At 29.5% G+C, this 15,063-nt stretch overlaps 2 protein-coding genes across 2 annotated transcripts in view; one reads left to right on the plus strand and one right to left on the minus strand.

Annotated features, from left to right (window-relative positions):
• The window catches only part of LOC142320291 (uncharacterized), a 79,762-nt gene that overhangs the window by 3,261 nt on the left and 61,438 nt on the right, over window positions 1–15,063 (minus strand). Inside the window, exon 3 of the mRNA XM_075357999.1 lies at window positions 157–288. Coding sequence (XP_075214114.1) covers window positions 157–288 — 132 coding nt within the window. The remainder of the gene's footprint in view (window positions 1–156; window positions 289–15,063) is intronic.
• Window positions 10,162–12,612, plus strand: LOC142319810 (putative sodium-dependent multivitamin transporter). Its single transcript, XM_075357488.1, has 2 exons — window positions 10,162–11,842; window positions 12,529–12,612. Exons 1-2 carry the CDS (start codon window positions 10,175–10,177, stop codon window positions 12,610–12,612), a joined length of 1,752 nt encoding a protein of 583 aa, XP_075213603.1. The 5' UTR covers window positions 10,162–10,174.

The raw sequence follows: 15,063 nt of genomic DNA on the forward strand, positions 1-15,063 counted from the left end.
AGTAACTGTGTCAACACAATAATTACATTAGACAGGGGTAGGAGACAAAGGCATTATATTTGTAAAAAAAGTGATCAGTCTTTGACTAAACCTTTACTTTGGACCAAGACCTAAGTAATTAAGAAAATAAATTTCTAAGTTTAATTTGAAATATACCTGAAATAGATCATTGATGAATTTTATTATTAACTCTCTTGGAGGTTTTGATGATTTTGTTGATGGTTTCTTTGTTATTTCAGGGATTTTTTCATCTGTATCATCACTTTGAAGTACGAAATTCTCCTCTTCCTGTGTAAACATAAAATCATAAGAACTTCTTGTAAAGCTATAGATCTCTCCAACTGTTTTTTTTTTTTTGTTTAAATTGTTTGAAACAAGTACAAATAAATCTAATCTGCAGCAAGCAACATCACATATATGTTGGAGTTAATTCATGAAATTATGCAAAATGTTTTAGAAAAAAGAAAGTATAATAAATATTAATTGGTTTCATGTACATTAACAGTATTACTAAAATGAGTGCAGTTGGTTTTACTATGCTGCAACATCTTTCATAATTTGTTTTTCTTATAACCCAAAAACTATAGTCTACAAAACTTGAACTTTTCATACTTATCTGAAATAATACATATTAATGTATAGAATACATAAAAAAGTAATGAATAGAAAAATTAAAAAAAAGTGTTTTACTTTCACCTAAAAAACATAGTATAATCTAAAATACATGTTCATATAATTGCTTGTCATTTTATGTTTAGAATTAGCTAACATGTTCTACAACCAGAATATTTAACATTACTGACTGGTATCTTTGAAATAAAACAATTTTCTGAACAAAAAGGAAATTTCATAACTTGTTCTTATATCATTCTGGTTTTATTATTTTCTTTAAAAAATAAAAAATAGTTTTTATTACCCAGAAACTAAAAATAAATAAATCTTTTTCAGGTGCAAACCTTTCTGTATATTTTTAATTACCGATACCTGTTATTAAATTACCATTATTCTCTTTCAAAATTCTATTTAAAACATCTTGTGTGATAATTTTTTATATTTCAATTCCTATTAAATCTTAAAATATATTAATTCTATTTTGTTGGTTGTGTTTTTTTTTCAACATTCATTTTTATTATGCAAATAATAATTATTAAAGAAACTAGTTGTTGTAACCCCCTCTATGAATCATAAGACCTTGCCGTTGGTGAGGGGGGTTGAGTGCTCAGGGATACAGAGTAGCTGGACCGAAGGTGCAACCATATTGGAGAGGTATCTGTTGAGAGCCAGACTAAGGAATGATTCCTGAAAGAGGGCAGCAGCTCTTTCAGTAGTTGTTAGGGGCGTGAGTCACAATGACTTAAACGGCCATATCAACATCACTCAGTCCTCTGAGTACTGCGCAGCTGAAAGCAATGGAAAACTACAGCTGTTTCTTTTTCCAAGAAAATGTGGCTCTCAGTATTTTCACACAACAATAATGGAGACGCCTTCCTTGGTAAAATATTCCGGAGGTAAAATAGTCCCCCGTTCGGATCTCCAGGTGGGGACTACTAAGGAAGGGGTCACCAGAAAACTAAAAAATAACATTCTACAAGTCGGAGCGTAGAATGTTAGAAGCTTGAAAAAGGTTGGTAGGCTAGAAAATTTAAAAAGGGAAATGGGTAGGATGAAGGTGGATATAGTAGGAATTAGTGAGGTTCGGTGGGACGAGGAAGGCGACTTTTGGACAGGTAATTTTAGAGTAATTAACTCAGCGTCAAATAATGGGCAGGCAGGAGTAGGTTTCGTGATGAACAAGAAGATAGGGAGGAGAGTGGAGTATTTCAAGACGCATAGCGATACAATCATTGTAATAAGGATAAAATCAAAACCTAAACCGACAACGATTGTTAACGTCTATATGCCTACAAGCGCCCATGATGATGATGAGGTAGAGTATGTATACGAAGAGATTGATGAAGCAATTAAACACGTAAAAGGAGATGAAAATTTAATAATATTTGGAGATTGGAATGCAAGCATTGGAAAAGGCAAGGAAGGAAATATAGTGGGTGAATACGGGCTGGACAAAAGGAATGAAAGAGGGAACCGACTTATAGAATTTTGCACGAAGTATAATTTAGTAATTGCCAACACCCAATTTAAAAATCATAATAGAAGAATATACACTTGGAAAAAGCCAGGCGATACTGCAAGGTATCAGATAGATTATATCATGGTTAAGCAAAGATTTAGAAATCAACTCGTTGACTGCAAAACTTACCCTGGAGCAGACATTGATAGGGACCATAATTTGGTGCTAATGAAATGTAGATTGGGGCTTAAAAACCTGAAGAAAAGGTGTCAGATGAATCGGTGGAATTTAGAGAAGCTTGAGGAAGAGGAGGTACAGAAGATTTTTGAGGAGGACATCGCAAGAGGTCTGAGTAAAAAAGATAAGGTAGAAAATGTAGAAGAAGAATGGGAGAATGTTAAAAAGGAAATTCTTAAATCAGCAGAAGCAAACTTAGGCGGAATAAAGAGAACTGGTAGAAAACCTTGGGTTTCAGACGATATATTGCAGCTGATGGATGAACGTAGAAAATATAAGAATGCTAGTGATGAAAAAAGTAAAAGGAACTATCGGCAATTAAGAAATGCTATAAACAGGAAGTGCAAACTGGCGAAAGAAGAGTGGATTAAAGAAAAGTGTTCAGAAGTGGAAAGAGTAATGAACATTGGTAAAATAGACGGAGCATACAGGAAAGTTAAGGAAAATTTTGGGGTACATAAATTAAAATCGTAATAATGTGTTAAACAAAGATGGTACACCAATATATAATACGAAAGGTAAAGTCGATAGATGGGTGGAATATATTGAAGAGTTATACGGAGGAAATGAATTAGAAAATGGTGTTATAGAAGAAGAAGAGGAAGTTGAGGAGGATGAAATGGGAGAAACAATACTGAGATCTGAATTTAAGAGAGCATTAAAAGATTTAAATAGCAGAAAGGCTCCTCGAATAGACGGAATACCTGTAGAATTCCTGCGCAGTGCAGGTGAGGAAGCGATTGATACATTATACAAACTGGTGTGTAATATTTATGAAAAAGGGGAATTTCCGTCAGACTTCAAAAAAAGTGTTATCGTAATGATACCAAAGAAAGCAGGGGCAGATAAATGTGAAGAATTCAGAACAATTAGTTTAACTAGTCATGCATCAAAAATCTTAACTAGAATTCTATACAGAAGAATTGAGAGGAGAGTGGAAGAAGTGTTAGGAGAAGACCAATTTGGTTTCAGGAAAAGTATAGGGACAAGGGAAGCAATTTTAGGCCTCAGATTAATAGTAGAAGGAAGATTAAAGAAAAACAAACCAACATACTTGGCGTTTATAGACCTAGAAAAGGCATTCGATAACGTAGACTGGAATAAAATGTTCAGCATTTTAAAAAATTAGGGTTCAAATACAGAGATAGAAGAACAATTGCTAACATGTACAGGAACCAAACAGCAACAGTAACAATTGAAGAACATAAGAAAGAAGACGTAATAAGAAAGGGAGTCCAACAAGGATGTTCCCTATCTCCGTTACTTTTTTATCTTTACATGGAACTAGCAGTTAATGATGTTAAAGAACAATTTAGATTCGCAGTAACAGTACAAGGTGAAAAGATAAAGATGCTACGATTTGCTGATGATATAGTGATTCTAACCGAGAGTAAAAAGGATTTAGAAGAAACAATGAATGAAGTCCTACGCAAGAACTATCGCATGAAAATAAACAAGAACAAAACAAAAGTAATGAAATGTAGTAGAAATAACAAAGATGGACCACTGAATGTGAAAATAGGAGGAGAAAAGATTATGGAGGAAGAAGAATTTTGTTATTTGGGAAGTAGAATTACTAAAGATGCACGAATCAGGAGTGATATAAAATGCCGAATAGCACAAGCTAAACGAGCCTTCAGTAAGAAATATAATTTGTTTACATCAAAAATTAATTTAAATGTCAGGAAAAGATTTTTGAAAGTGTATGTTTGGAGTGTCGCTTTATATGGAAGTGAAACTTGGACAATCGGAGTATTTGAGAAGAAAAGATTAAAAGCTTTTGAAATGTGGTGCTATAGGAGAATGTTAAAAATCAGATGGGTGGATAAAGTGACAAATGAAGAGGTATTGCGGCAAATAGATGAAGAAAGAAGCATTTGGAAAAATATAGTTAAAAAAGAGACAGACTTATAGGCCACATACTAAGGCATCCCGGAATAGTCGCTTTAATATTGGAAGGACAGGTAGAAGGAAAAAATTGTGTAGGCAGGCCACGTTTGGAATAAGTAAAACAAATTGTTAGGGATGTAGGATGTAGAGGGTATACTGAAATGAAACGACTAGCACCAAATAGGGAATCTTGGAGAACTGCATCAAACCAGTCAAATGACTGAAGACAAAAAAAAAAGTAGTTGTAACTATTTTGGCTATTACTATGACATATGGACTTTGTTCAAAGGGATAGTGGTACATTTGCATATGTTTTTGTAGATAAGTTGTAAAAAGTATGGTAAGCCAGAATATTTACTTTTCTTCTAATGATTAAAAACTATATAAATTACAATAAACTTTAAATGGAGAGAATTCCCTGTTCTTTTTAAGGTGTTAAAATATTATATTCATATGATGATGCTTGTCCATTTTTCTAATATGGTAGAAAACAAGTTTTTTTTAAAATACAAATATCATTAAAAGACATTCTGTTTCTAGACAGTTTTCTTCTATATCTAAACCTTAAAGTGCTTCAGCCAGTTTAAAACATTTTATCTGATATTTTTGAAAAAATATTTAATATAACTATTATGCTTAGTGAATTTTTGGTGGAGCACATCATTTTAAGATTTTCATTCTCTTTCATTTGATTATTTATTTTTAAATCGAATTATACGGGTGCTACATCCAATTAAAGGTGATAGAATGCAATGCATACCCTTCACTATTAAAGAAATCCGTAAACTGCAATTAAGCTCATAAGAAAATTAAAAAAAAAAAAATACTAACGCCAATCTTTTCAATCAGAAATTCAGTTAAATACTTTTAGTTATTATGTTAGTCATATTATATTTTGTTACAATTGTAACAATTGTAATTGTTACAATTACTATCTTTAAAATCCAATTTTATTTACAATACTTTCTTTAAACTGCAGTTTGTGAGGGTACGCACAAGCATTTTCAAATGTTTCTATGTTATTTTTATTTTCTTAATTAAAATAGATGTTTATCATACTTTCTTGTAAAGTTTCAAACATATGGTCATCTTTTTTGAATTAATTACGGTCATAGTACGAATAATATGACATTTTTCGTAGTTCACTGATTTAAAAAAAAAAACTATAAATCTTTGTATAGATTTCCAAACTTTTAGGTAACAATAAATTTATATTATTTTTAATAATTACTGGTAAATTTGATTTCAGTTGTATTTTTAAAAAAATAAGGTAAGCATTTTTTTTTTTTATATTATGCTCTTTAAAAATTGTGAATACGCTCTCTAAATAAAGTCAAACGTCGTTACTACTTGTAAACAAATCTTTTAAATTAAAATGTACCATCAAATTAAAACCAAATACAACTGAAACAATCTACAACAGAATTTTCAAACTATAATATATAAATTTAACACCGGAAAGCGTTAAAAATAAATAAAAATGATAACGGTACTGAAAAGATTTGCTGAACGAATAAATTATATTATGTCGTTGTAAGCGCATCGGCTTTGAGCCTTTCACCGCCGTCGGTTTCCGTCTTAACGTAAATTCAAAGATGAAATAAATCCTTTGAAAAATGCTAAAAATCGATTAAAGATAGCAAGGAAGGTAAACCGGTGATACAAATATTAAACCGAGTAAAAACGATCGCAGTCAAATTAATTACTTGGATTTACGGATGCTCTAATACAATTGTATTCCGGCCGCGTATATGAAAAACAGGAATTCGACTGAATTTTTTTATCGCTTATTAAATTTTATTTCTGTTCGGTTTTAATCCATTTTGTAATGGGATTATTATAATACTAAATTTTTTTCAACGATTTTACTCGGATAAAGTCTACATCATCATCGATTACCAATAATACCACCCGTATATATAACATTGTGCATATATCATTATTTATTTTTATTCATTATTTAAGTAAAATAATGCTCTATATATTATTTTTGATTCCGTGAATCAAATTTTTTGCCTGCTTAAACATTCTCTTTATTTGTGCCAGCCTATTTTTGATGTCTTTTGTTCGATCCTCCTTTGTAATTCACTTAAATAACAAACGTTTTGAAACTTGCACTCCTCAATGATTGTAAATTTATCATTAAAATCTTTAGATTTGTTTTTTCTTATTTTCTAACTAAAATGTAATAGTAGCGATAAATATGCCATTCCGTGTTTCTTAAATGTCATGTTTTACTTCCGTCGAGAGAACATTGTTATTAGTGAATGTTAATTTTTTATTTTCTTTCTTTAGATTTTCACTCGGCTTTCAAATTATCCCTTTAATTTTTGTATTGCTGCTGTAATAAAAATTGAAAAGCGATGGGGATGGATTGAATCCTTATTAGTTTAATGCTTCCCTTTTTCATCATATTATGTAAGCAAGGTTATTTCAGTATATAAATCTTCTTTAATATATTTTAATTAAAAAAACATGTTTTTCCATTTTAAGTTAAGTTTTAGTTGCTGAAAGCAGAAATTTTTTTTTTAAATGTATTATCATGAAATAAAATGGTGTGTGTCGTGATTAATTCTCGCGTAAACTTCGTTGAAAATACCGGTTTCACATTTATGTTAAGCATATGATTAGGCTACATTTCCACTATAATTCCACTATTAAGATTATAGAGTATAATATTAATCGTAGCATCTTTATCTTTTCACCTTGTACTGTTACTCCGAATCTAAATTGTTCTTTAACATCATTAACTGCTAGTTCCATGTAAAGATAAAAAAGTAACGGAGATAGGGAACATCCTTGTCGGACTCCCTTTCTTATTAGGGCTTCTTTCTTATGTTCTTCAATTGTTATTGTTGCTGTTTGGTTCCTGTACATGTTAGCAATTGTTCTTCTATCTCTGTATTTGAACGCTAATTTTTTTTAAATGCTGAACATTTTATTCCAGTCTACGTTATCGAAAGCCTTTTCTAGGTCTATAAACGCCAAGTATGTTGGTTTGTTTTTCTTTAATCTTCCTTCTACTATTAATCTGAGGCCTAAAATTGCTTCCCTTGTCCCTATACTTTTCCTGAAACCAAATTGGTCTTCTCCTAACACTTCTTCCACTCTCCTCTCAATTCTTCTGTATAAAATTCTAGTTAAGATTTTTGATGCATGACTAGTTAAACTAATTGTTCTGTATTCTTCACATTTATCTGCCCCTGCTTTCTTTGGTATCATAACTATAACACTTTTTTTGAAGTCTGATGGAAATTCCCCATTTTCATAAATATTACACACCAGTTTGTATAATCTATCAATCGCTTCCTCACCTGCACTGCGCAGTAATTCTACAGGTATTCCGTCTATTCCAGGAGCCTTTCTGCCATTTAAATCTTTTAATGCTTTCTTAAATTCAGATCTCAGTATTGTTTCTCCCATTTCATCCTCCTCAGCTTCCTCTTCTTCCTCTATAACACCATTTTCTAATTCATTTCCTCCGTATAACTCTTCAATATATTCCACCCATCTATCGACTTTACCTTTCGTATTATATATTGGTGTACCATCTTTGTTTAACACATTATTAGATTTTAATTTATGTACCCCAAAATTTTCCTTAACTTTCCTGTATGCTCCGTCTATTTTATCAATGTTCATTTCTCTTTCCACTTCTGAACACTTTTCTTTAATCCACTCTTCTTTCACCAGTTTGCATTTCCTGTTTATAGCATTTCTTAATTTCCGATAGTTCCTTTTACTTTCTTCATCACTAGCATTCTTATATTTTCTACGTTCATCCATCAGCTGCAATATATCGTCTGAAACCCAAGGTTTTCTACCGGTTCTCTTTATTCCGCCTAAGTTTGCTTCTGCTGATTTAAGAATTTCCTTTTTAACATTCTCCCATTCTTCTTCTACATTTTCTACCTTATCTTTTTTACTCAGACCTCTTGCGATGTCCTCAAAAATCTTCTTTACCTCCTCTTCCTCAAGCTTCTCTAATTTCCACCGATTCATCTGACATCTTTTTTCAGGTTTTTAAACCCCAATCTACATTTCATTAGCACCAAATTATGGTCCCTATCAATGTCTGCTCCAGGGTAAGTTTTGCAGTCAACGAGTTGATTTCTAAATCTTTGCTTAACCATGATATAATCTATCTGATACCTTGCAGTATCGCCTGGTTTTTTCCAAGTGTATATTCTTCTATTATGATGTTTAAATTGGGTGTTGGCAATTACTAAATTATACTTCGTGCAAAATTCTATAAGTCGGTCCCCTCTTTCATTCCTTTTGCCCAGCCCGTATTCACCCACTATATTTCCTTCCTTGCCTTTTCCAATGCTTGCATTCCAATCTCCAACTATTATTAAATTTTCATCTCCTTTTACGTGTTTAATTGCTTCATCAATCTCTTCGTATACACACTCTACCTCATCATCATCATGGGCGCTTGTAGGCATATAGACGTTAACAATCGTTGTCGGTTTAGGTTTTGATTTTATCCTTATTACAATGATTCTATCGCTATGCGTTTTGAAATACTCCACTCTCCTCCCTATCTTCTTGTTCATCACGAAACCTACTCCTGCCTGCCCATTATTTGACGCTGAGTTAATTACTCTAAAATCACCTGACCAAAAGTCGCCTTCCTCTTCCCACCGAACCTCACTAATTCCTACTATATCCACATTTGTCCTACTCATTTCCCTTTTTAAATTTTCTCTTTATAAGTGGGTAAGCATAATTATAATATTTTTCGAAAAAAAAATATTTTTATTTATAAGACTGAATATGAAATCCCCAACCAACAGTTAAAAGAACATTCTGCACTCTGTACATACAATAATTGCAAGATAAAAATGAATTCTCAATTTAAATTTAAGAAATTATCAACATCCCTAAACATTAAGTACGAGGAATATTTTTTAAAATAGAAAACTAGTAATATACTCATGCTTCACTACAGTATTTATTGTGTGACATTTAGTTATGATTATATTACTTTCCGATTCATAGTGAAAGAAAGCTTTCTGTTCGTACAAAATATGCGCAAAAAATTAAAAAAGACACATATACGACTACGCCGCTTTTACACACACACACACACACACACACATATATATATATATATATATTATTGCGCGTGTGAGAGAGAAAGATATATATATATATATATATATATATATATATATATATACATATTGTGTGTGCGTGTGTGTGTGCGTGTGTGTGTACGCATGCTCGCGCGTGCTCTCTTTCTATATATATTTATATATATATATGCAATTTAGAATTTGTGCACTTATAGAGATACAGGTGCTAAAAATACATTATCCAAACATATTACCAACAATCTTCTTCTACAGTCGAGTAATAAATAAATATGAGTAATTTAACAGACTATTAATTTTATAACATTTTTTACTGAGTCTAACATTATTTGATTAATTTTACTTTTATTGTAAAAAGTTCAGAGAATATGAATTAATTACGTAATAAAATATCTTATGTAATAATTTAAAGAAAGAAAAAACAAAGAGAAAATTAGTCTGTAATTATTGCATTTCATGTTAAAATTTAGACAAAATAAAATATAAGTAGAATGATTTATAAATTACTTTTAGCATATTATAGTATTAAAAAAAGCAAATAGTAATTTTGTAGTAATTATTGACAGTTAATTGCATAATTGCTTAAATGCATTAATTGTAAAAAACTGATTGGTAGTCACATTTAGTTCAATTAAAGAACAAATAATTTAAAAGAAAGTAAAAAAAAAAACATAAAATATTGCAGTTCTAGTTCTCTATTTGGTTTAAATTTCAGTGATACACCTAACTTATGAGCAGTAGAAATTTTACAGTTGAATACTTATAATACTGATATTTAAATAAAGTTGTTTTACTTTAGTTTTAAATTTTAAAAAAAACCAAAAAACAAAATTGTTTTATTGATTTATAAGTGAAATAGGGTTATCACGTCTTAAAAATGGGTGAAAATAAACTTCAGTCATTTGATATTTTAATAATTTTAATAGAGTTAATAGTGATGTTATTTATCAGTGTATATTATTATTTTACTGATTATAAACAAGGAAATTTAGGTGAACGTGTGTCAACAAATAAAAAACAAGGTTTATTAACCACTTCATTCTCACTGAGTGTAACATTTTTCAACAGTTTAATAATATTATCATCACCTTCAGAAGTTTACTCGTTTGGTATACAATATTTGGCAGCAAGTATCGGTAAATTAATATTTATACAAATAACAGCATTTGTGTATTTTCCAGTATTTTACAGAATGCAACTGACTTCACCTTACCATTATTTTGAAAAAAGATTTAATTATATTATAAGATTAATTGCATCGCTGTCATCTTGTCTATTAATGATTGCATTATCGGGCGTAACATTATATGTACCATTATTAGTATTATGTGTTTTATTAAATTTATCATTAGAATGGTCAATATTAATATTAAGTTTTATTTTTATTGTTTATATAATTCTAGGTGGTATAAAAAGTGTAATGTTATCAGATGTTTTTCAATTTATAGTTTTTTTATCGATATTATTGTTTATTACGATAAAAGCAACACATGATAAAGGTGGAATAATTTCTGTAATTAAAATCAGTTATGAAAGTAATCGTACTGAATTATTTTCTTTTAATTTTGATTTGACTGAACGTTATACTTTTTGGAATAGTGTATTAGGTGGAGGTTTAACATATCTATCGCTTACAGTCGTTCATGAAACATGTTTTCAAAGATATATGACATTAAAAAGTAGAAATAAAGCTATAAAGTTAATGTGGATGTCAACAATATGTAATATATTTATTTTATTAATATCAGTATATGGTGGATTAGCAATTTATGCTACATATAAAGATTGTGATCCTGTTAAATCACAACGTATTAATAAATATGATGAAATTGTACCAATTTATATACTAGATAATGCTAAATATTTCCCAGGCCTAGTCGGTTTATTTATGTCTAGTATAATAGCTGCTAGTTTAAGTACAGCCTCATCAAATATTAATTCAATGTCAGCCGTAATATCTGAAGATTTTATCAAACCACTTTATCATTTACATTATAATAATGAGTGTCCTGATAATAAAAATGTTATTTTTGTTAAAATTGTATCAGTGACTTCAGGTATTTTATCAATAATTTTTACATTTGCTTTTAGAAATATAAAAAGTCTATTACAATTTCAAATAACTGTGATTAATATATTTGTTTCACCGATGCTGGGTATGTTTAGTTTAGGTATGCTTATACCATTTTCTAATGCATATGGCGCTTTATCTGGTTTTGTGTCTGGTTTTACAATAATGTTATGGATTGCTTTTGGTGGACCTAAACCACCATTAGAGAGATTACCTATGTCTACAGATAATTGTATAGAAAAAAATATCTCAATAATGTACGAAAATATAATGGATGAAAATTGCTTGAAATCTTTTAAAAATGAAAAATATCTTTATATTCATGAAATTAGCTATGTATGGTATCCACTTATTGGATTATTAACAACTTTATTCACTGGAATTATAACAAGCATATTAACTGGAAATAATTTTTACAACAATAATAATAATAATAATAATAATAATAATGATAATCTACATTTCTTTTCTCCAGTAATTGCATGTTTAATTAAAAGAAGGAAAAGAAATCAAAACATAATATTTATAACTGAGAAAAATGAAACAGTGGATGAAGATAATAGTAAAAATTCATTACTGTAACAGAATGAAAAAAAAATTAAAACATTTTACTAAAGAGTAGCTATAACAATTAGTGAAGAAGTCTTTTTAATTAAAAATGTATCTTTCTAATTATTAGAATTTTATAATAAGTAAACAAGTAATCAACTTTGTTACTGAACTTCTTTGAGATAATAGAGATTTAGATTTTAATGGAAATAAGGTGTCTTGTTTTATCCAACACCTTTATATCTACTTTTGCAACTACTATGCTCAAGACAGAAAACGAGTTTTGCACAGTCGTTCTATTAGAATCATCATTCAAATACCTCTCAATAAAGAAGTTGCTACCTTGCTCATCGTATTATATAAAGTTGAAAACATAGTGACACTGGTAGAGTCAAATTGGAAACTATATCATTCCTATGGAATATTACAGTAAGAAATAATGGAACATATAGTAAGAAGAAATGTGAGATAAAGAAATGGGTAGACTTGTGAGAGGGGATGTTCATGCCATGCAGGACCTTCATTTCACGACTGCATGAAAAATATAGTTTACCAACTTTCTTATGCCACCATTCTAAATAATTAAATTTCATTTTATATTTTACCTACAGAATGAAATTAATGTATTACACAAGTTAGAGGTGGTTGAACTGCAAAAATATGTTACTGGTGGAAAAATGAAAATAGTGGATTAACATGGACATGCACACATTCTCCTGACAATAGTTCAAGATAGAGTGTATTGTAACAGGGCCTATGATAACTGACAGGTCTGAATGCTTACTTCCCATCACAATAACAGTCATATTTCATCATTTAGACAGATGCTTATGAAAGTACATTTGTCTTCTCTTGTTTCTACTGTGGCTGTTTGTTGATTTTTCTGTGTTCATGACTGCCTATCTTCAAAACAATAGTTCTCTAGTTATCAAGATTTGGTGTTACAGTAGAACCATATTGTTTTTATATTTGTGCTTGTAATAAGCAAAACCATTCAAATATTGTATGCCTGACTGAAAATCAAATTACTAGTCAAAAAATAAGATTTAAATAATTTTTTCAAAGTTTTTATCAGATGAAGTATTACAAGAAATATGGATTAATGCTATTCTTTAGGAACAATTTGGACATATGAAATGATCAATAATTTTTGAAGAAAATTTTAAGGATGACATCATGATTATAGAAATTCACTCACAATCAATTATAAAAAAAAGGTCCTAAATTGAGAATGATACTTTTTCCACATCATTTAAGTAATAATGATTACATTTGTCCCGATTTTGGCCACAAAAGAGGAAATGTCTCTGTTATAACACAAAAAGAAATTGTGCCAACTAAAAAACATAAACGAGTGATTGCTAAAAGAATGAAAATAGAATAAATTAAAATAATTTAACTTATGAATTGGGCTAGAAAAACACTAATGTAAGTGATGACTAGAAATTTACACAGATATATAGACCTTGGATTTATAGTCAGATAAATGCTTGGAAGATTCACAAGAATTGATAAAGATAAAATTAACAGTTTTAGAAAATATAAGCCTAAATTCTGGTACATTGTGCAAAATTAACAAAAATTCTGGTACAAAATTTTGGAAAATTCTGATACATTGTTCTGGTACATTCTTTCTGTATGGCAATTTGAGCCTGACCACTGCTCTTCAAGAATCCTGAAAGCTGCTTGGCAATACAGCATTGTATCATTGAAAAGTACCTTCCAGGACATTTATACAATGAAATGTGTTGAAGTACCATCAGTCCTAGATACTTTTCTTTAATGAATTTTTTCTTTTACTGGTTAATGCTTTGATAAACCAACTGAGGTAAATTTCTTATGATTTTGTTAATAAAGAACACACACTATTCTGAATTGAATTGTGAATGTCTTAAAAAAATTAAGTCATGGAGTAAGTACACAAGTACTAGTCGCTACATAAAAGCAAGTAAAATTGACCACCACTGTGATATCACTGTATGAACATTTAAACTTGGACCTGTCATGAGCTAAAATTGTAGTGAATTTTTTAAGGATGAGATGCTATGTAAATGAACAAAGATATTAAAAGAAAATTACCATAATAAAGCAAATTTTCTAATAGAATAGAAAGTTTGCTTATATGAAGCAAACTGGGAATTTTAAATCATTTCAAATCATTTTTAAAATCTTTGAATGAAATGCTATGCTTGGCAGAAAAAAAAATATATTAGTAGTTTGGGTAAATTATAAAGATTTGCAAACTAAAGAGTGAATAAATCTTGAAACGTATATAAATTGATAAAGAAGTTAGAAATTAAAAATTTTAATTGCAAATTCAAAAAAAATTGTTGAAAATTCCTGCAGGAAGAACTAAGTTAATAGGTAGTATTTTAAACAACCAGAATCAGGACTTTTGATGTTGTATATTAGGACTTTTTAGCAAAGAATATTGAAGATAAAAAAGGAAAAAAAAGATTAGAATAATAAAAGCAAATAAAATAAATAAATACTATTAAGTAAATATAGTGAATTACAAGTTCAGTATTAACAGAAGAGAACGAAGAAACCATCCAAGTGATTGATGAGAAAAACTAAATACTATGAGGCACACATTTTTATTGAATGTGGTGAATTCTGACTAATGAGAGTGAGTTGAAAAACAGTAATGGAACTGTTAAATTTATTTACATTGGCAAATATTTATTTGGTTTTTAATATAATATCCAGCTTGAATCTTACATACACTGATTTTATGGATTGATTAAAAAGTATTAGACTGTTAACATGCTACATGGATTGTAAAATGAGTTCACATGATATGTGAAACTGAGTAATAAAGTTTTTCTAGTCACTCAAACATTTCAGTTTGGTTGTACAATTTGTGGTAAGTTAAATAAAAAAACACAATATTATGTTTCAACAATTTACTTTACTTTTTGTTATAGTAATAAAATTATGTACTTGATATTGTAATTTAATATTTTTGTAAATTTGCTGGAAGTTCATTAACATTAAATTTTTTTTGATATATTGATGTATGGATTTTATTGCATTTTTGAGTACAATAAATTATTTCAAAATATTTGAGTTTTTTTATAATAGTATTAGTTGGATAAAATTACTATCTAATGGACCAAATCTTTTGCTATAGTTTTATATCAAAC

This window comes from Lycorma delicatula, chromosome 2 (assembly GCF_047948215.1).
Source record: "Lycorma delicatula isolate Av1 chromosome 2, ASM4794821v1, whole genome shotgun sequence".
Taxonomy (NCBI): Eukaryota; Metazoa; Arthropoda; class Insecta; order Hemiptera; family Fulgoridae; genus Lycorma; species Lycorma delicatula.

Coding starts and splice junctions, on each gene's coding strand:
- LOC142319810 (XM_075357488.1), top strand. CDS start 10,175: ATGGGTGAAAATAAACTTCAGTCATTTGATATTTTAATAATTTTAATA. Junction 11,843..12,528: donor ATCTACATTTCTTTTCTCCA/GTAATTGCATGT, acceptor TTTTACCTACAG/AATGAAATTAATGTATTACA.